This window comes from Stegostoma tigrinum, chromosome 36, assembly GCF_030684315.1.
Source record: "Stegostoma tigrinum isolate sSteTig4 chromosome 36, sSteTig4.hap1, whole genome shotgun sequence".
Taxonomy (NCBI): Eukaryota; Metazoa; Chordata; class Chondrichthyes; order Orectolobiformes; family Stegostomatidae; genus Stegostoma; species Stegostoma tigrinum.
Window position 1 is genome coordinate 17,269,408 of NC_081389.1, and position 23,667 is coordinate 17,293,074.

The 23,667-nt window shown below is 38.4% G+C and overlaps 1 protein-coding gene across 2 annotated transcripts in view; it reads right to left on the reverse strand.

The window, feature by feature from the left end:
* The window catches only part of edc3 (enhancer of mRNA decapping 3 homolog (S. cerevisiae)), an 80,078-nt gene that overhangs the window by 24,856 nt on the left and 31,555 nt on the right, over positions 1-23,667 (reverse strand). For both annotated transcript variants that reach the window (XM_059640219.1, XM_048520594.2), the window contains one exon: positions 18,349-18,684. In XM_059640219.1, the coding sequence (XP_059496202.1) occupies positions 18,349-18,684 (336 nt within the window). The remainder of the gene's footprint in view (positions 1-18,348; positions 18,685-23,667) is intronic.

Genomic DNA, 23,667 nt, shown 5'->3' on the forward strand with positions numbered 1-23,667 from the left:
GAAAATCTGACACAGGCAAATTAGATGATACTTGCATGACTACTGCTGCATTATACAGCCACTAGCAGGGAACCTAGCTACTAAAAAATAATTTAAATACCAATACAGAGGAGCTCATTTTGCCAAGTCTGCTCTGAACCACACAACACACTGAGGCCATCAAACTCACTTTTGCAGGAATTCTAGGGCACATCATATGAGATACAAGCGGTCATTATTTCATTCACACTTCCTCTGGACTCCTATCTTGCTTCTCTACTTGTCCCATTGATCACTCCCTTTGGCTATACTCCACCAACTCCTTTGTCATTTAACGTCTTCCATTCTATTGTAGACCTCCACGTTTGTTCTTTTTCTAACCTTCCATGTTATACACCTAAGAGAATATTTCTAACTTTTCAAGTTTGATAGTACAGCAGAAACATTAGCCTGAAACATCAGTATCTGTGGGAAGTGAAACAGAGTGCAGTATTTCTCGTACCTTCTGTTTTGTCTTAGTACATCCAAGTTTGGGTGTACCTATGTTAGGTAGTTAACAAAGTATTTTCATGAACATATTATGGTTTCAACTTCATCACCTTACATGAGGATTTCAAACCAAATGTTAATGTATACATTAAACATACTTTGCTTACATATCTGTTGTTTAAACAAGGTCTCTAGTTAAGTGAGCCCGAATTAATTTAACATTATCTTCACATGCTTACCAATACTTGACAGGTGAGAAATGTTGCTCCCTTAGCCAAAAAAGACAAGTGAGAAGGAACCTGAAGTTCAAGTTAAAATACAAATTTTTCTATGGTCTTCATTTTGGAAGATTGAGATGACAATGGTGGATTTCAAATATAGTCATTTTAATCCAGTCAAAGTGATAAACATAAAATATTCATATGATAGGAAGGAGTGTGACAAAAACTTCATTGATGTCCTGCAAGGCTACCTCACATGTAAGTCACAGATAAAACTCTGGTGCTATTCATGATGCACTTCACAAAGCAAGGTTTTTGCGAAATGTACCAGTTAATTTGCAAAACCATAATTGAAGCAAATTGTATTAAATGTGAGGGCTGTGCCAAATAATTAAAGCATTTTTAAATGCTAGAATGTTTCCAATATATCCAGAACTACTTCTATTCGGGTAACAATATAAAAAGTCGTGTCAAGTCCGTCAATGTACTACAATCATGACTGTACAACAACAGAAGCATACAAATGATACATCACAGAAAAGGTCAATCGGCCTATCTTTTCCATTCTCATCCAAAGATATCCTTTCTAATCCCATTTTCTTGCATATGGCCTACAGCCCTGCACCTTACAGCACATAAGGTACAGATCCTGATACTTTTTAAAGAGGGAGTTTAGCGTCTCTGCCTCCAATACCAATTCAAGCAGTGAATTCCAAACACCCATCAACCTCTCCATAAAAAAAGATTTTCCTTACATCCCTCAAATCTTTCTGCCAATTACCTCAATTCTATGATGCCTGGTTTCTGAACTCTTTGCCAAGGGAAATAGGTGTCTCTACCCCTCATAATTTTGTATAGCTGAATCATGTCACCCCTCAGCCTTCTGTGTTCCAAGGAAAAGAATCCCAACCTCTCCAATCTCACCTTACAGCTACACACCTAGCAACATCTTCAAATCTTCTCTGCATGCTCTGCAGAGCACTTACATCCTTCTTGTATTGTGCTGACTAGAACTGCACACAACACTCCAGTTGTGGCCTCACCAGTATCTTATTAACTTACATCACCACATCCTTACTTTTGTATTCTATACCTCTGCCAATGGAGGCAAGCATTCCATATTCCCTCTTTACAACTTCTGACGACCTGTACTGCTAATTTTAGGGATTTGAAAGAGGCCTTCCATTCACAAAGGCAGCTAACAACAATTATGGCTTCTTGTCACTAAGCCAATTTTGGGTTCAACATCTTGATCCCATAGCACACTGGTCAAAAAAGTAAACGCCCTATGTGGGACTTCGTCAAATGCCTTACTCAGGTCAAGTAGACAACACGCGCTATACTACCCTGGTCAATTCTCCACATCACTTAGATCATAGAATCCCTATGGTGCAAATACAGGCCATTCGCCCATCAAGCCTGTACCGGCCTTCCAAAAGTATCTCAACTAAACCCAGCCCTCGTAACCCGGCACTTCCCATGGCCAATCCACCTAACGAGCACATCTTTGGACAGAGAGGAAACCAGCGTACCCAGTGCAAATCCATGCAGATGTGGGGAGAACGTGCAAACTCAAAAATTCAAAATTTTCATGGCATGGATTTGTCTTATCAAGTCACGTAGACTATCCCTGTCTCGTCCATATAATCCCTATCCATCCCATGTCTAGTCCAAGTAACAGTCTAACTGATCTCTCAGGATTGATGCTAACAATTTGCCCATCATCCAAGTAAGTGTAGCTGGCCTACGATTGTTTGGTATTACCTTTGCACACTTTTTAAACAACGGAACCACATTTGCATTTGAGTCCTCCAGAAGTTCACCTGTCCTGTGAAGATTGGAAAAATAATCCTCGGAGCATTTGCCATTTCCTCCCTGACCACCTTCAACGTCCTAGGGAATGACTTAGCCAGCCCCAGCAACTTATCTAAATTCCAACTCCTCCAAGCACTTTCTTGTCATGATTATTTTGTCTAATAACTCACACTGTTCCTCTTGGATTAATACATCTACATCATCCATTTTCTTTGTGAATTTGGGAGGCAAAAATTATTTAAAATTCTTATGTCCTCTGCATCTTCACACAAGGTATTTTCATCTCACTTTTTCCATAACTATCCTTTTGTTCGTTATATATTGGTAAAGCATCTTTGGGCTTTCACTTATCTTGATTAGTAATTTTTCTTTTAAACTTGATCTAAATACTTTCTACACGCCTCTAAGCTATCTGCAGGTTTGAGATTTATTTTGTGACGATCCCAAGTTTTTTTGGCTTAATCTTCACCTGTATTTTTCTTCACAACCATGGGAGTCTACATTTGGCAGTACCATTCTTATAACTGGAGGGGACATGCTTGCTCGGAATCCCAAGGATCTCACTTTCTAGTGCCTCCCACTGGTTTAGCATCGATTTATCCTTTAGCAGTCCTGTCCAGTCTACTCCAGACAAATCACATCAGTTTTGTGAAAATTTGCCTTACCCATCCCATTTAAATTTTTTAGTCTTGACTTATCTCTGTGCTTTGCAATAATACCAAATCTAACCACTCTGTGGTCACTAGCCTCAATATGGTTGCCAAGTGTCATTTCTCCCACTTGCCCACACCTTCATTTCAGAAACTAAGTCCAGAATTGCATCACCTCTTGCTGGGCTTATTGGTTATTATTTTTTAAATAAACTCCTGGACTTAGTGCATGACATTTGCACTCTCAAAACCACCTACACTGTTTAAAACCCTGCTGATATAGGGATAGTTAAAGTCTCCTACTATTGCCCTCTTATTCCTACAAACAGAAATTTGTCTACTTGTATACCCTTCTAACTCCCTCATACTGCAAGGATCTGTAGTATACTGCAAAAAGTGTGACTGCCTTTTTTTTTTAAATTCCTAAGCTCAATCCGTAAAGCCTCATTTATTAACCCATTTAGTGTATCATCCCTTCACACGACTAATTGATTCTTTAACCAATACTGTTATCACATATCCTTTTTTGTCACCCACTTTATATTGGGATATTGAGCTGCTAATTCTGCCCCGTTTTAGCCAGGTTTCTGTTATGGCAATGACGTTGTGCTGCCATGCGGCTATCTGCGTCCTTAGTTCATCTGCCTGGTTTGTAATATTTCTTGCATTGAAAAATAAACAGCTCAACCCCATCGATTTCCTTTGCTAAACTTTTTTAAAAAACTTTTTTTTGTCAGAGTTGCTGACTACACCATTAATGTTCTGCCTCAGTTTCCTGATCTGAATTGGACCTAAGTCTACTCTCTGGTTCCCAACTACCAACATACTAGTTTAAAAATCTCACCAACTGAAACAGCAAAAACACCTACAAGGATATTTGTCCCAACTGTTTCCAAAGGCCCTCAAAAATCACATGACTCTGAATTGGGAATACATCAGCTTTTCTTCATAATCTTGGGTTAAAACACTAGAAATCCTCAACTAACAGCACCGACACCAGTTGGAATACAGTACGTCCAAGTGGCACGTGACTACATTCTTGAGTGTAAATAGGGTGAAAAAACATTGTATTGTCACTGATATCCAGAATATGAGATGAAATGAACAAGGTGAGAGATGACAGATCTTTCCCTCTGTAGTGCAGCTCTTAAACAGCACAAGTATAACAAATCAACATTTGGCAGAAATAAATGTAATCTGATTCAGTTCATTTACAAAAGGCCTTAAAGGAAAAAAAACATAACTGAACAATTGCAAAGATGTAACTTAAGACACAGAACGTGCAGCTCACTTCAACTTGACAACTAAATGTTCACAAGTTTAAATAATTTAGGCAGAAAAGTAATAGTTAAGAACTTAAGATTTCTATCATTGGTTTTTGCTGCAATTCATTTTAAAAACACATTCTTAAAATTACTTTGAAGGTGGGACAAATGATGTAGATAGAAAAACTGTTGGTACACTAAGTGCAGATAATATAATAACGCAGAGACAAAAATCAAAGGCAAAGATCAATTTTCCTCTTTAATAAACATTCACACTCAAAAATCTATCAAAGTGCTTTCCTGAAAAAGTGTGCTAAAATCAATCTCCAGCAAGGGTATGTAGTCTTTGACACAATTATTTAGTAGGAGTATACTGGCCTGTATTTCTCAGAATAGGCCCAGTTCCTGGTTCAATCAAAATTTATTGTTGAACAGTGGTGTATGATGGTCATAGCCGATGGTAATACTGGGTAATTGGCTCCCAGAAAAACCCTAAGTTTTATTAAAAACCGAAAGAACTGTGGATGCTGTAAATCAGGAACAAAAACAAAATTGCTGGAAAAGCTCAGTAAAGCTGGCAGCATCTGTGAAGGAGAAAACAGTTTAACGTTTCGGGTCTGGTGATCCTTCCTCCGTTCTGAGGAATAGTCACCAGACCCGAAACATTAACTCTGTTTTTCCCTAAGTTTTATTTCTTTTTATTCAATGGAGGTCAGTCATGTTGACAGGAGGCTGCCAACGTACGTTAAGCAAAAGAACATAGAAGTTTATTATACAAATATCAAAACAGGCAAGTATGAAACAAATTCATTTCAAAATCACAAATGGTCCAACCCTTTTACCACTTACCCCAATCTGCCCCATCTCCATAGTAAAGCTCCCTGCTTCGCCTGGTGAAAGAGCAGCGCTCCAAATGCTTATGATTTCAAATAAGCCTGTTCAACTATAAACTGGTGTCATGTGACTTCTAAATTCAATACTGACTTCAACCACTTCAGAAAACACCCTGCCACTTCAGTGTTTGATTTGCTCCTCACAAATACAAACCATTTCTGACCATCTACATCTATTTTCATTGAAATTGTTCCTTCACTACCATTAGCATCCCCTTATCTTTTGCTCAGGACAACCTCACTGTTACCAGTTACTTCTCCTCCCCCATTTGAACATGAGCAACAGCATTTCACAGTCCTCTTCAGTTCTGAACAGGGGTCAATATTCAATATTAAGTGTTTTTTTTCCTCCACAGATACTGCCAGGCCTGCAGCGTTTTTCCAATAGTTTATCTTTTTCAAAATTCCAGATCTCAAGCATCCAGGGTCTTTTGTATTTAAATAACTTGGTTAGCATTAAGTTTGGTCAGGAAATATTCTTTTACAAATTGAAGCAAAAACAAATTGAAATACAATTTTAATTACATTATAGTTAAACATGATTTTTAAAAGGAAGATTCAGCCAAAATTTCATTTAAAATATTCTGAGGAATTTAGAAGTCCCTGCTGGATGCACCCCAGCATCTCAAAGAACGATCCCAGTGCAGTTCTGTTACAGGTTTTCAAAAAAAAAGCTAACATTTGTTACAAGAAAAAAAATCAATTTCTGAAACAATAAATTGTTACAAGCCAACAATTCTTCCTTCCAGTAAGCTCGTGACTATAGTAGTTTTGGTGAACTTTACAGCTCTAAATAGTTGGCAGAACAGAGGTTAATTAGCTAAGCATGTATCCAAAAATTTGTTGGAACAAGTTACTTAGTTGCACTGGTAATATCCGCAATAGCAAACCCTTGGAGCTAAGTTGAGACTTATATAAGTAATTAAAGTGAGTTCCCAACTGCCAGTTGAGAACTTTTCAAATTTAACCCTACAGACAATCGTTTCCAGTATTATGACTGCAGCTGAAAGTAACATTGGACAAGTCTGACACTCGAATAACATCTGGCTTGATAGATCACTGACTAATTTTTGCAGTCACTGAAACCTATTGACTGGAGCCTGCAGGTGTGTTTATTTAAAAAAGTGAACATAAGCTTATTACAAAGAAAGTAATCAAACTGACAAAACTGGGGTGGGGGCAGGGGGAACAAAAAAGGGCATTAGCCATCAATAAAAACAGCAAAACATTTCATCATGTTCCCCAAAAGAAAAAGTGAACCTCTTACAGATAATCAGTTCCAGAGGAATTCACTTCTATCTCAACTAGGTTTTTACTTAACTGACTGCCCCGTTTCTTTTACTTAACTGCAGGAGCAATTTAAATGATTCCTTTCCAGATATGCTGACATGAACCCCTTATAATTGAGCATAAATCTTTTCAGTTTTACTAACTTGGAGATTTCTATCCAAACTCTTCTGCATTAGAAGTTCCGTGCTCTGGCTTAAGAAGCCTGTTTCTATTAATTAACACTACAAGTGTTCTCTTAGGCATGACCACCATCACATGCTTTCCTCGACTGGCACACTGAGGTCACTGTTCTAAAAGGTCTTTCCTGACCAGTTTAACAAACAAATTATCTTCAGAACTGACTCTTATCCATTTGCCTCTATTTTGAAACACAAACATATATATCACATATACCCTTTTATCATCCTGATCATTATCCTACAATACATACCGTTGTGAACATCAACTATGAATAAGATCATTTAAAATAGATTTTCATGTGTGTCAACCACTGTGCCTCTAAGATGAGATGGATACCATTGTAGCCGGTGGCTTCATCTACATTGGGGAAACCAAGCGGAGGTTTGGTGACCGCTTTGCGGAACACCTCCGCTCGGTTTGCAACAAACAACTGCACCTCCCAGTTGCGAACCATTTTAACTCCCCCTCCCATTCCTCAGACGACATCTCCATCATGGGCCTCCTACAGTGCCACAATGATGCCACCCGAAGGTTGCAGGAACAGCAACTCATATTCAGTTTGGGAACCCTGCAGCCCAACCCTTTTCTCTCCATCTTCAGTCCGCCTCCCCCTCCTCTCCCTAATTATTCCAGTTCCCTCTCCCCATCCCCCCTCTCTGATGAAGGGTCTAGGCCCGAAACGTCAGCTTTTGTATTAGAGATGCTGCTTGGCCTGCTGTGTTCATCCAGCTACACACTTTGTTATCTTAAATTATTTAACACAATTGCTTTTATGCTCCATTTCCAGCTTCACATTTTAGAAGAACTGGTTGACAGTTTCATAGTATGTGTGATTGACAAGTCAAAAATAAATTTGTGCATCTAGTCACTCAACTCCAATCTAAACTGTTTTCTTCTTTAAACTATCTCTCAAGTTTATCAGTATCTCAGCAGCAGCCAATATTTGCTCTTTCAGACTCATTCGCTGCATTCCCAATTCTGAGTTTCAGGTTTCCTCATTTCATACATTTTTAAATCCAATTGACTTGTATAGCATTTTTGTACATCCTCCCCTACTTTTATCACATTACATTTTAGCATCCTTTTACTCACTGAATTACCTTCAAAACTCAAAGTTAGGAATCATGTACATAGTTGAAGTCACTGCAGGATTACTGCATGTAGAGAAGTGTAATATGAACAATGTGAAAGCACAAGATTTAAAACAGCAATGAAGTAAGTCATCTTGCATAAGGAACAGAAAACAAAGTGGCATACTTCAAATTGCTACAATTCTCTGATTAATATTTTCATAATGGATACCACAAATATTTAAGTTGCAGCCACACAAAGCTTCAGAGAATGGATTCTTTCCAAAATCACTCGATCTTTTGCAGTAGGGAGCAATATTTGAAACTCAGAACAAATTTACAAGTACCTACTGCAGAAACAACATTATTGGCTGAGTATGGGGCAGCAATGTTCAAGATGAATGAAGTCAGCAATTCTGGAGCAGGGCTTTAGCCTGACTTGCAGGATGTTCCTGAGGTGAATGAGTCGTTTTGGGATATAAAAGATGGTGAATGGAAGAAGAACGAAGCCTTCCCAATAGTCAGCTTGAATTGGAGTCATTAGGACTGAACATTACATAATGTGAAACTCCATCCCAGATGAAGCCACGTCATTGTCCACTATAAGCTTGAGGTTAATTTTGCACATCATTGTTACGGTAGTCACCAGCACAGCAAGTTCCATCAATCATGTTAACGAGCACCTCATGCACTTGTACAGCTGGGGAGTTGAAAAAGACAAACCATTCCAACATTCAGAATGGTTTCTTCCACCTTAAACAAGCAGTAGAAAGAATAACCAGTCCTACGCAATGCCTTGTGGCACGTTTGTCTAAATACATTAGGGACATGATGCCACAAAACAAGCAGAACCGGTTAAAGGTTAATATATTGGGAAGACTTGAGATTTCATTTCAAAGCAGCTGAAAAGGGTGTTAAAACGTTACACAAACATTCAAAAATTACCTTTCAGTGTTAATAACATGCCATGGTGTGAATAAGTTTATCAAACTACAGCTAACTGACAACAACCACACTTGGATTGACTGGCAGGTACTTCTGGAAAATTGAGGCTGTGAAAGGTGCTATATAAATGCAAATTCTTGCTTTCTCACTCTTGCACAGAGCAAATTACTGCATGTGTAAAAAGTGAACTGGGAATTAACTTCATAATATTTGTCTAAATAATTACTTCGGTAGAAGCACATACTGTAATTTGCCTGAATGTGCGTGATGCACCACAAATTGTGTCCGGTAAACAGGGCAAAAGTCTGTACAATTTAACAAAAAAGGAAACAGAAACAATGCACTTTGCTCTAATTGATAATGAATAGTCTGTCTGGATGGAGGTATTGGCTGCCAAGCCAACTTCCCGTCGAGTATACACGCGATGTGTAACCTGCCCTGAGAGGTTATCGGTAGACTTGCAGCACAACCCTAAAACTGCAAGTATGATAAACTATAAAAGGAAGAGAATCAAGGTCATACCACAGCGTGCAAACAGTAACACTCCCCCTCATTGAAGGAAATTTACTTGACTCAAAGCCAATACTAACTATAACTAGATTGGTGCAGTAAAGATTTCTCTTCACTAAAGATACTCATTTCATTTTCCATTACATGACAAGTTTATCATATCATACTATAATAAAAACAAAATGCTTTGACAGTCCCAACTTGGTAAGTGCAGCACATAGTTGAACAATGTAAACAGTGTGTGCATAGTGTGCATATAGAGGGAGTGTGCACGCGAGTGTGTCGGGGATAATGCCCTCCATGACAAAATAACCATCAATAATTCTACTGGTGAAAGCTTATTCTAGGTCAGTAAGTGCATTTTCAGGTCATTTTTCCTTTAATCATTTTGCATTTTGGTATGGAAACACCAAACAGCACTCATCAGAATACACAATTCAATGTCGAGCTTTTACGATTATACAATTTTTTTAGCATATTAATCTACAGTGTTACTAAAAACACAACATGGATTTTGAAACAGCAGAGGTAGAATGTAACTTAATAAGGAACAGAGATACAACAATCATTGTCTGTTTACAGTAAAGACAAAGGCAAGGTTTATTGTAGGAAACCGCAGTCTTGTTTTTGATATTAAAATGTGAGGCTGGATGAACACAGCAGGCCAAGCAGCATCTCAGGAGCACAAAAGCTGACATTTCGGGCCTGGACCCTTCATCTGATGAAGGGTCCAGGCCCGAAACGTCAGCTTTTGTGCTCCTGAGATGCTGCTTGGCCTGCTGTGTTCATCCAGCCTCACATTTTATTATCTTGGAATTCTCCAGCATCTGCAGTTCCCATTATCTCTTGTTTTTGATGTTGGGTTTCCAGTTATACTTCAAACAGAAAAGACTTGATCAAAAGGAACAAAAAGAAAGCTCTCCACTTCTACTATTTACTACCTTCGGATTTATATAGATTTGAAGATCCATTACAATTTAATCTTTATTGCACAGCTTATATGCAGGAAGATGTCCCAAATTACATAACAGGATAAGACAAAGAGGCTTAGAAAAATGAGATTTTGGAAAAAAAGTGTGTCAAATCTGGCAGGAAAGAGAAGCTTCGAGTTCACAGAAGGAACTCCAGAATCTGCTGCCATGGTTGCAAGGATCCTCCAAGGGGTGTATGGTTGAAATTCCCAAAGAAAAATCTAACATCATCTGGCTTGACATGAACTTCTACTTTCACATTACTCTTACTGCAAAAACCCTGGAAATCTACTTTGGAAAGTGATTTAAAACAAAGGGAAGGACAAATTAGTGGTTTCCACTTTTAGTATTTTCATTAATTTTATTGCTACTGGACACCACCATCAGGTAAAATAGGGAAAGAGGAACTCAGTGACCGCTATAGTTACGAGAGCCACTTTCTTTGAGGTCAATGATCACGGTTGCTTTGCTGCTGCAAACCAAAAAACCAGTGGAGTTTCTAATTCTTCACCTAAAATAATTCCCAGTAAACCAGTAGTGATCATTAAATAACTGTCAGCACTTAGATACTAGTCAAGTTGCACTTCAAGCACTAAACTTGGAAAGACAAAGAATTTGTATCGATGTGCATTTCACAATACCATTTTAAAACACGAGCAAATCTCACATGCATTATAAGTTGAAAAGTGGATGAAAATTTGTATGCAGTATTGGTATGGTAAAATTTCAGATTTCTTATCATATTTTACCGAAGTCCCCATGACACTAGTAATATTGGTACCAAGGGCAAGTGAGCAGGTGAACAGTTTGGCAAGGGTTTTTTTTAAAGCATCAAGGCAATTGCAAACATTAATCCATGCATTAAAATATTAAAACAAATATTAGAAATTCAAGTTCAATATTTTATTTTCTTCAACTGTGGTTTGACAAGAATGGAACAATGTGATTAAACACAGTACCCGAAGACAAAAGTTAATACTAGAAAAGTGAGGATATACATGACCAACCTACAGAAACGCACAAAAAAAAATTAGCTCCTCTGGAATCCCAGCTTCTCACTGAATTTCCACAGGCCACTTTGTTAAACTTACACTCTGTTGCCATCTCTTTTCTTCTTTTACCACTGTGCATACTACATGGAAGGCTCCAAGTTTGAAATAACCATGAAACCAAGCCTCCTCATACCACAATTTTCAAACTGCCCATTGGAAGACTACTTTGAGAGCCACGTTGCACCGTGCATATCTGACAGTAGGTTAGAAGTTGTACCAACCACTTCACCAAACACTGCAGCATCCAAAATTTAAACTATGCTTCTGAAAAATTGCCAACAAGCCAGTTACTTTTAACATTATTAATACTTTGAAGTTTGAGCTGAGAAACCAGCAAAAGCTTACCCACTCATTTAGATTTGTTTCCCTCTAAATATTTTTCAACAATACACAAATTTGCAGCAGGCTGTTGTTTCTCAGCACATCTTGGCATCAGCTCATTAATTTACTTTCTCTGGTCTGTTCAGCCCCATTTACTAGGCTTTAATGCTAGTTTATCTGGCTTATTTGTCAATGTTGCCTATAATATATAATGGTTAGTTCATAAAAGTATAATGATGATAGCCAACCAAGCCTTTCATTAAATCCTTCAGATTAGGACTAACAAATATTGTAACCAGCTGAAATCTTAAACATTCAAGCTTTTATTTGACACTTGCAGATCATTCTTCTTTCTGAAGTGAACAGAATAAGTAGCTTTGGATGGCAATTAACTATGCAGTTTACCAAAATTGGAATACATTCAATTTGGTAATAATAATATAACAAAAGCAAAGTTGCTGGAAAAGCTCAACGAGTCTGGCAGCATCTGTGAAGGAAAAAAAGCAGTTCAAGTTTTGGGTTCGGTGACCATTCCTCAGAAAGCAAAAATCGAGAGACAGCAAGCTAATGTAAAGAGAGTCATCTAGACTCAACATCTGTTGAAGGGTCACCTAAACTCGAAATGTTAGGTCATTTCTGTGAACCTTCTCTGAATTGCATCCCATGAAATGATACTTAAATAAGGAGACCAAAACTGCCCACAGTTCTCCAAATGTGGTCCCACCAATACATTGTATGGTGCACCAAGATTTCCACACTTTTATAGTACCCCTTCCCCCAAATAATTCAACTCAGTATCTGTTTGGGGTGAAAGTGGAAACCTTTTAAGCCTTTAGTCTCAAGACTTTAGTAAATCCAAAGTGGAAAATTTAATTTAGGAATTTTGTTTTATTTGTATTCCCAGGTTCCTCAAGTTTTCCTAATGTTTTCAATTAGGAACAATTTGCTGTTGACCTCTTTAATAGCATGCTGTTTTAGGAGAGGCATAGATAAGACGAACAACAAAGATCTTTTCCCTTTTGGCTAGGGAATTCAAAACGTAAAAACATAAGTTTAACAAGAGGGAAAAGATGTAAAAAGGGACCTGAGAGGAAACTTCTTCACACAGAGGATCGTATGTATGTGAAATGAACTGTCAGAGGAAGTGGTAGAGACCAGTGCAGTGACAATATTTAAAAGACATCTGTATATGTACATGAACAGGAAAGGTTTAGAGGGATATGGGTCAAAAGCAGGCAAAAGGAACTACTTTAGTTTGGGAAACCTAGTAGTATGGACGACGTGGACCGAAAGGTGTGTTTCTGGGCTGTATGGCTCAAGGACTAACTCACTCTTGAAAACATCCAGTCTTTTGGCCTCAATGCTCTGTGGCAGAGAATTCTACATGCTCACCTCTGTCTAGGTGAAAAATGATTTGAAAAATCAAATTACTTGATTTATGACCAAAGAATATGTGCTGAAATCAGTTTCAGGAAAGACGATTTCATATTTAATAAAAGCAGATGTTCACTGCCACTAGTTATGAACTGTAAACATGAGTGGGAAAGCAATTTGACACCGGTGGTACAGATTATACTACTTTTAGTTACATTATTCCTGCATGGGAAATCTAAAAACCGAGTGTGTTGTCTTTGTGGGCATCTAGAATTACCTTGTTCAGATTATAAATGCCTTGAAATTTGGCAGCTCAATTGTGAGCATCCACTTAACAGTAGCACAGCAACAATGTCACGAGGAAGAGACATCTTTTGGTCCATCGAGCCACCCAAAACACCACTTCTGTAGCTCCACTGTCAGCATTTTAAACATCAGGGAAACATCACAAATATTTCCCATTGCTTCAGCATAAAAGGTAAATAAAATTGTACACAGGTAGATCACGGGTTCATACATCAAGATGCAAACAGCCGACTTTCAATGGCAAATCAAAATTGCTGCAAAGCCTGGGACATAACTCGGAGTCTCATTGGGCATCAGAGGAAGCCAAAACTGAATTTGGCATTAAAGCACATGACCAAATTAATGTCCAAAACTGTGCCCTACTGATGAAGACTGTCACAGAAATTTCAGTGGAAATGAATTAAATTTTACTTGTAATGTAACCATGAGATGTCCTGATCAGAAATTAAAAACAGACCAAATTATGAGGCAATGTAACTCTAGGACAAAAGTCTGATTCCAGTACAATCTGATTTAGCAATAAAATTATCAAGGGATTTGTGACATTAGACCTGCAAATGCTATTGTGAAGTTATAGTGCACTACAATGAATTACAAGTGACAGGACTGGAAAACACAACTGTGAATCTTAGTCAACCACAAACATGTTAAGCACACCATGTCAGATGGACAGCACCTGGTGCTCATTACACTGTTGCTAACAAGACAGAACTTCCCACATGTACTTGATTATTTCACCGATTGTTATAGGTTTAAAAGCCATATTTAATCACTTCGATTTCTATGGTACTCTAGATGGAGGAAAAACAAATCCAGACATTGCTACCAGATTTTTTCCAGGGATAAGGTTTCAGCAGAAAGTTAATTTCTTTTTACCCCTGAATGCAGATATGTCAAAACCTCAGATGTATAAGGAATTATTTCTTCGCACAGCGGTTTACTTTACAAATCTAGAGATTACTTGCTGCCAAATTTTCAAATCAGCTTGTCAAAAACGTATTTGTTCCCACCGATTGTTGGCAGCAAGTGCTTTCTGCATATTAGATTACAAGTACACTCAATCGCCAGCACACAAAATGCAGCTATTTTGGGGTGCCGCGTAACACAAATATAGAGTTCAGAGGTGGCTTTGGACTGGTTTTCACTTGATTAGTTCGATAGAAAACTTTACATGATTCTATGGATAATGATCAGCTCCAGTTACCTAGAATTGGAGAAACAGCATTTAATCTGGTTTAATCAGATAAAAGGGAGAGAAAAGGCATTTTCAAATTAACTTTTGGGAAATGTTCAACAAAGACGAACAGTCTAGTAGTGAATCTGAAGAAGAGAAATTTCCCATTGGCCTCCAAATTGGTCAAAAAAAAGGGTACCCACATGTGAAAATGAGAAATTTGTGTTTCATATTTGTTTTCAGAGGGTAAATCTTTGCTGATAAAAGGCATATTCTAAAAGAGTTTCTAAATATAGTTCTACGGTTTATTTACATTATGTGTTAGATGGGAACAAGACTTGATGATTTAGCCTCTGCAGTATATTTGGAGAGATACTTAATGAGGTCATGGATGACCTGCAGTCTAATTCCATACAGAGCTGTCTCTTCGTAGGAAGATGGTTGTTCTTAGGAACACAATTGTTGCCAAATATATTCAAAAGCTATTTCTTGACTATAAAAGGCGTTCAATATTCTGCCAAGAATCAAAGCATCGCTTGCAAACCCAGCATTTGTTGCCAGTCTGGAATTGTTCAAAAGTATATACATGTGCTTGTTGTTTTGAAGCACTGACTTCTATGACACCATCTTCACTATTTCTGCCTTTAATTGACTTTAGCTAACTGAAATTCTGCATTACTTTGTCTCCTAAGTAGATGGTGCTGTTCCCTATTTACTCCCAAGTTCTGTCTCCAGCCTAGGTGATACTTGGGGTCAAGACTTTCAAACAAGGCAATATAATTTAGAAGTCATTCTGAGCGATCTCCAGTTACCATTACTCATCATAATGATGACGATGATGATGATGATGATCCAATTTAGCTGTCATCAACCTCCTTTGCTGGTCCTCTCCCTGTATTCCAACCATGCTGGGAAACTAACTTCAAAACAGACAAATAAAATGGGGAGAGAAATTAGAGAAAGGAATTAGATAAGAAAGCATAGAGGGTGGAGTGACAGAGGGAAGGATGAAGATGAAGGGAGAGATTGAAATCTTTTGAAAACAATGTTATGATTTATTGCACAAAACATCAGAAGTTGTATAATTTGTGACATTAATTTTTTAAGAGCGAAATGCAGCATTGCTTTTAACAGCAGCATGAGAAAAATAACCAATCCATTCCTCAGAAGACAGTGTCAATAAAGTTCCGTTAACTATATTTAAATAGCTGCTAAACCCTTGGAAGGGCAGTCAACAGGGCAGTACTCACTACTTACCACAAGAAAACAAATCAAACATTGCCCTCCACAATAGTGCAGCCCTGCCCATAAGGAACATACAAATGAAACACTTGTATCATATGCATGAGACAAAACAAGTTCAGCCGCTGCCTCGGAATAAGCAAAGTGGCAGGGTAGGAACCCTGAGGCGAACAAAGTAAAATCCTCCAAGCAAATCACAGGTGACAGGAGATAGATTAAAGGAGGGTGTAGGAAATCTTTTGAGAGAGACTTGGAATAAAGCCCTTCCTAGCAAGGTTATCAAGCAATAAGCCTGCACACAATTTTCAAAATGTACAGCACCGTTCAGCTTCTGTGACCTAAAAAACACTGCATCTGTAGTGTATGCAAATTTTCCTCATGAAATTTGTGACTGCTTAATGGCTAGCAATACATAACATCCTACTAAATCATCCTGATTAAGGAAGCTCCAAGTTTAGTCCTCCAGCTTTGAAGTTTTAAATCACCTTAATAATAATTTGCACTTATACACAGCACTTTTAAATACTATAAACAACAATAAGGAAAAAAGATGGTGGAGCCCAATCTGATTTGAAAGTTTACAGGGGCAAGAGTGATTGGCATTTTTACCTATCATTTAGGATGCATCTGTAGGCAGGAAAAGACATAGCTCTGAAGCCTACCAGAAGCGAGTGGTCAACCACACAACAGCTTAAAGTATGCAAGGACTTTGGTCAGACACCTGAAATTCTTTCAAAAGTTAATCCTGGCTGGTGTTGGTGGTGTTGGTGAGGCAAAGATCAGGATACACTTGTCAGTACTTGGTATTGTCACTTTTGTTTGGTCGATTACATGGAAACAAAAATATTTCAACAGTGACAAATTCTAAATCTTTCATTTGTGACCATATGAATGAAAAGAGCAGCCCACAAAAAAAAAATTAGTTGCAAAAGTTTTGTTTGAGCAGCAAATACACACGGTTTTATGGAAAATCTCAGCAATATTCCATACACAGTTCGTGATTTTTTGTCTGATGTTTTACACTGCATTATTTGCAGACCATTACATTGCAAAGCCACAACATTTAAAAACAAATCTCGTCCATGTGAGGCCATTGTTTTAGAGATAGTAAATAATATGGAGCAAGGACAAAAATCAGCCTGGAGGGAAAAGAATTTCTCAAGGGATCTCCAAACTGTTTCCCAGTTTAACAAGTAGTTTTAACCTTCCATCCTCTATTTAAGGTGCAGGCCCATGATGGGATGTGTTATCACATGCCATCCTCCACAACTAAGTGGCAATAATTCATGCAAGAAATTGTTCAAAATATGCCGGAGAGCTATTTGTCCATGGCAAGCATAATATCCAATTCTGTCCTAATCCACATCTTCTACCAAGGAACTTAAGTTAGCCTTTCACTCATGTGAATCTAAGCCAACCCAAGTGCAAAAGCACCATTCATAAATTATTAACAATCCTACCAGGAGAAATTAGCTAACTCATGACACAAATAGAAGGACTGCTGAGCGAGTCATTCAGTTCACAGAATAACAAGGGAACTTATGTCACTTCCTCATGTAAAAGGATGGAGATGACAACACTAGATTACATTACTATAAGTCATGTCTCCTGAAATGAATTCTTCTGGGGTGATGGGAACAGTGGAAGGGCGGGGAAGACAGCATGGTGACTTAGCAGTTCGCACTGCTACTTCTCAGCACCATGGACTCAGTTTCACTTCCACTGTTGGGTGACTGGCTATGCAGAGTTTGCAAATGTTCCCTGCGTCTGCTCGAGTTTCCTCCCACAATGCAAAGATGTGCCGGTTACGTGGGTTAGCCACGGTAAATGCGGGGTTACGCGATTAGATGGGGAAGCTGGGTCTGGATGCTCTTTGGAGGGTCATGCAGACTCGACAGGCTGAATGGCCCCTCTCTGCACTGTCAGGATTCTACAAATCTAAGACCTGCCTTTATCAACACACCTCCCTTGCCTTCAGTTTTCCTCATCCATGGGAGCCTCACATGGCCAGAATCCAAAGCTTTAGTAACTTGCAAACCATCAGATCAATTCCATCCAAAAGTCTTCCCACGACAATAAATTAACTATTTCATTTTGGCACCACATGAAACCAAGATCGATCATTCACAGGATAGGAGAATACAACACTCTAAACTTCAAGTTTCTTGTGAATGTGTGGCTGCATAAATCACCTGGAATACTGTAAATGTATATAACATTCAAAAAGACTCTTTCACATCCACCGGTTCACCACCACTCTAACCCAGCCCTCAATAAAATGCTGTTGTAATTGTCAGAGAGAGAGAGAGTGGTGAAGAATCCTAACGATAAAATTTGAATAATTTAGTCTCAGCAAGCCGTACCTCTAAATATTGGCCAGATAGAGAATATACTTTTGGATATTGTATATCCACTAACTGACATCATATTTGACACGTGCCAGTCTGTCAAGAATTAAGGAAGAACAGGTTGGTTCAGCATTTTCATATCTTAGAACAAGTTACCAGGCACTTGTACACCAATTTCCCCAAAAGAGAACTTAAAATGGAACCGATTCCTTTAATCCCCAGTTAAAGGAGCTTCACAATTATTTATTCTCACCAGTGCAATATTCTTTGCCACTATGCTGTGGCACTGTGATTTGCCTGTAGACAATAGGCTCAGACTCCAGAATATTCTCATCATGGCGGTATCTTGTCGGCTTCTCATTTGGAGTTCCTCGGGACCGTGTTCCATTCCTCCTTTCAAAAGTGTCTATCTCTTCAAAGACTGCTGCTTTGTCAAAGAGCGCTAGGTTGCCTTCAAAATCAAAGTCAGTGTCAAGGAATACTTCAATTCCATCCCCAAAACACTCATCGTCTTTATTTTTCATTGGTCCATTCTTTATTCCATTTTTCTTTGGCGTGGCTTGATTTGGAATCTTGCTGCTTGAGGACCCTGGGGTAGGATGATAATGAGGTTAATACATGGTTTAATATACTGTACTTTAAAAAGATCTAGGTTTCCCTGCACTTTAAGAGTTTGCATTCCTATACTAAAAATAGGCAAGTGTCCAATTAAAATCTTAAACAGAAACAGGAAGCCATACTGCTTCTGGAGCCTCCTGCACCTGCAGCATGATCAGGGCTGATATTTTACCTCAACTCCACTCTCCCTCCACCTCTTCCTGGCTTTCCCTGCTAAATACATAGCTTGCAAAACCAGTTCAGGCTAGTTTAAAATAATTTTTCTTGAAAATGCATGGATTAATCCAATTAAAAGTGCTTCTATCGTACCACATTTAACTCAATTGAAATTTCCTCACTGCATATATTAATAATGATTTAATTATTGAAACATCAGTGACAAACCACGTGGATTGAAAAGTTTACCAAATCTACTTCATTCTAAGATAGAACTGAATCACCCGCTGCCCCAGGTTGAGGGCCAGACCATGTCTTCAAGCCATTGCCATCACTTCAGGAAAGAATACAGTTAAAAATCCACTCAAATACTCAAGGTCAGTGCTCTTAAGCAAAATTGTTTATCTTATTTGCATTCATTGCCTTCTTTATTAGGATTCCAGAAACTTACTTTCGTAAACCACAATGAATATTTTTTAAAAATGCATTCAATAGTAACACTTATTTTAAACAATAAAAAGATAGCTGTCAAGTGCAGATTTTCAATAATTCACCTTTCCCTTAACATTCAATTTAATCTGAGGGTTCTTTTTCATTACAATATGGCATATTTCCACTGTATTTTAGGAACAGGAGAGCATGAAATGAAAAGACATAAGCGGTCAAAGTTAAAATAAGGGAAAGCAAGTTTGGAATATGACCCAACCTGGGAAGCTGCATATCAAAGGGAAAAGGACACGGGAAGAACTCGTGGATTGAGCAGATGCTACAAAAAGGAGTGTGCTTGAAAGCAACGGGCAGGTTGTCAAGACACCGAGCCAAAGGTCATGAAGCATTCAAGAAGACTGTGCTGCAGCAAGGCAATAGGGAAGATCAAGTAAATTTCCGAGTCCGAATTTTGTCTGAAAATGCAACACAAATGTTCCAGTTTAACAAGCCTGAACAGTATTTGCATGGAAAATGAGCCTCTTCCCAATACCTGTTGACCTCAATATCCATATATCCTAATGTTAGGTCAGTCTAACAAAATAAGGGCACTGCGAACCATGTGGTGTAATGGAAATTGGATTACATAGTGACCTGCAGTTATCATGTGTTGGCTTGACTCAGAGCTCTGTCCTCAACTCAGCCGATTGCTTGAAGTACCAACTGATGGCTGTACTTTAATTGCAGATGCTCCAGGTGCCTGCTTAGTTGAACTCGGGGAAGGAGTTATTATACTCAAACCGGGATGTGATTTAGAAAATAAAAAAAACTCAACACAGATTTGTGTAATGGGTCATTACACTAAGGTAATTGAGCAAAATAGAAAGTAACCAATTAGAGTGAGGAGAACAAAAATGTGAACACTTCAGCAGCAAGGTAGATTGACCAACAGTGCTACACAAGTTTGGTGTAATTTTTTGGTGTAATTTGGACTCTGCTGGTGACGATGAGGTAGGGAGTTGAAAAGAAATTTGTAGCATACTAGGAGATAAAGGTAGGGTGCTAGATGTGGGAGGAAGCCATCAGGATGTTGCACGGATTATGTTGCAAAGAACCAGCCCATAAATGGGGCATGTTCCAGAATCAGTATAGGATGCAGAGTCAAACACTATTGCCCAATGCTAAATGAACTGTTGAGAACATTCTTCAATGAAGTAAATTCCGAATGAATGGCGCGAGGAGTTGAAGAGATGTACCATGATGAATGATTCTACAAATGTCCTAGTCAGATAAAGTCTCCAGCCAGTTCATTTCATATTATAAACAGCCACAAAATTTCAAACAAAATCTCAGCGCCGCTTTCTGGTCTCAGGAAAGCAAATATGAAGAAATACTTAGAATAAGTTTCATCTATCATCATGTCTCTGCAGAAACATCAAATAAATATTTCAGTAATACATTTTGCAGTTTCTCCCCAACAAATAAGTTAACATCCCAGAAGAAGGCATTTCAGTATATATTTTATAAATTACAACTTTCAACAGCTATGTTTCATTCAGTACTAATTTTGCCTTTGAATCTGAAGGTTGTGGTTTCATGTCCTTCTCCAGAGACATAACATAAACAAAGCTGACATTCCCAGTGCACTACAGAGGAAGTATTGAGGTTCCTTTCCTTCAAAAGAGATTCTATTAGATGGAATCACTCACATTTCACTGGTCCCAAGAAGCAGAGCTCTCCTGACGTCCCAGTCAATATTCACTCCTTCAACCAACATCACTAGAGCAGACTGGGCATTTGTTACATTTTATTTTGTAGGACATAGCTATGCACAGCTTGATGGTCATGTTTCCTACATTATAACAGTGACGGAGCGAAATATTTTGTTTGTTGAAAATTACTTTGGGATGCTCTGAACATGAAGACAATATATGGAAGCACACCTTTAATTCCCCCCTGACGAAGCTTAAAGATAGAATTCTTAATGCCACTTTAAATTTAGTCAGTTCTGTACTTTTCCAAATCTTCCTTAACAAAACAGAAAAATCTGATTAAAGATTGATCAAACAGCCTTGCATAAAAAAAACTTGTGAAACAAAAATTTATCGTATTTAAAAAAAATCAGAATTCAATGTTTTGAAATAGATAACCGGATCTAATTTTTTAAAAAACAAGTCAGTATTGGGACTTGCGTCACATCTAATGTTTTACTCTTTTGACCATCTTAGACCTCATTTGACAGCAGTAAAACGTTATAAATCACAATCAGATATTCATTCATTTTGCATAAAAATTACTTGAAGATGTTTATTGACTCACTCACGCAGTGTCACTCAGTTCTTTCCCCCACAATTTACCGACAAACCAGCCAGACACCTCTTTGTTGGTTGTGATTTAAGTCATTTATTGTCACATTTTTCAGAGTTTCACAAGACAATCAGCTTGGTCTCAAAAAACCACACTGATTAGATACAGATACCACTAAAAAAAAGGAGGTTGTTCACTTGGTCGCCAAGCTGGCTTTTTTTCGTTCAGACATTTTGTCACCATGCATCACGTATTATCATCAGTGAGGCCTCCGATGAAGCGATGTTGTTCTACTCCGCTTAGAATTTATACTCTCTGGTCCGTTATGGTGAGCAGTGTCATTTCCAGTTTTGTTCTGTGTGGCTTTGAAGATGGGATCCAATTCCACTTGTTTGTTGATTGCATTATGGGTTAAGAACCATGCTTCTAGGGATCCCCATGCATGTCTATGCTTAGCTTGGACTACTATAGTTATGTTGTCCCAGTTGTCCAAGTATCCTGATATTAAGGAAAGTTTGTTGTGTAATTTTGCTCCTAGCTTACATTCATACATTCTGGTTAGTTTCCTTCTTGTCTGTCCAACAGAATGTTTGTGGCAATCAGTGCGTAGTATTTTATAAACCTAGTCGGTTCTGCATGTTGCGGGAACGGGGTCTTTAATCCTTGCAAGTGCTTGTCATAGAGTGGCTGTGCGCATGTGTGCTACCACGATTCCTCGTGGTCTTTGGAGTTTCCTTGTCAATTCTGATATATTCTTGATGTACAGTGGCGTGGCCAATATGTCAAGGTGTGCTGTGTCTTTTTTGTCTAATTAGTAGGCACTTGCAGAGATATCCATCCATAGCAAAGATTTTGCATAAGTGTTCTTCCTCTTTCCTATGCAGCTTTTCATTCAGACATTTCTACTACACAGGAAAGAGGAAGAGCACCTGTACAAAAATCTTTGTTATGAACAGATATCTCCGCAACTTCATACACAGGTGCCTACAGGCATGGTTCTCAACCCATAATGCAAACAAATGGAATTAGACGCCACATAAAATTCATACAGACCAAAACCAGAAGTAACACGACTCACCATAACAGACAAGACAGTATAAATTTCAAGCAGACTAGAACAACATTACTTCATCAGAGGCCTCACTGTTGTTGTGACTCAGCAGGGTGACAAAACGTCTGAACAAAACCAAGCCAGCTCGGCAAGCAAGTCAACAACCTCACCCACAACCTGAGCTACAAATCTTTGCTAAAACTTTAAACAATTAAAAAGATGCTGTGCATGGAACAGAGAAAAACCACGAGATGAGGAACCACTTTCTAAAGGGCACCTTCCACCATTCGAATCATCCACTATCAGCAAAGCACTGAAGAGACAAACCATATATGCACAAGAACTTGTGGAATTTCTGCAGGACTTAGCCTCCAATAGACTCCAACTTAACAGAAATTAAGTCCTGCAGGACAGAACACTGATGCTTCACTACAGGCGTACTGATGTTACCTAGCAGGGTGACGAAACATTTACAACCAAACCCACCGATTTGGCAAGCATGCCTACAACCTCATCCACAAGCCAAGCTGCAAATCTTCACAAACTTTAAAATTTTCACCAGACTCATTTAAGTACATGTGACAAAGCTAATTCTAAGATTCTAATTCTAATAATACAACAAACTACCATAAAAACTATAAAATTCAAAACCAAGTTTATTTGGCATAATGCAAAGCATGCTCCAGGTGTTGTAGTTCAGTTCATGCATACCAATTGTTTCTGTATGGCTCAACGTATCTTCCAGTAAAGACAAACCCATAGCCATTGTGACTATAATTCCATGGTGCAAAAAGCTCACTCCAAGTAAAAGTTGGAAAATAAATCAAATAAACTTCTGTGCAATTCTGAACGCAACCAATGACAACTGTGAAAGTCAATTATTGTGAAATTCTAATCATTACTAAGGAAGGCAAATCAACTAGATTTTATCTGGTAAGATGGCAGAGTAGGATGTTCCAGCCGAAGCTCTGCCTATTCTTTTTTTCTTCTCTCGCCTCCCTTCTCTCAGCCTCT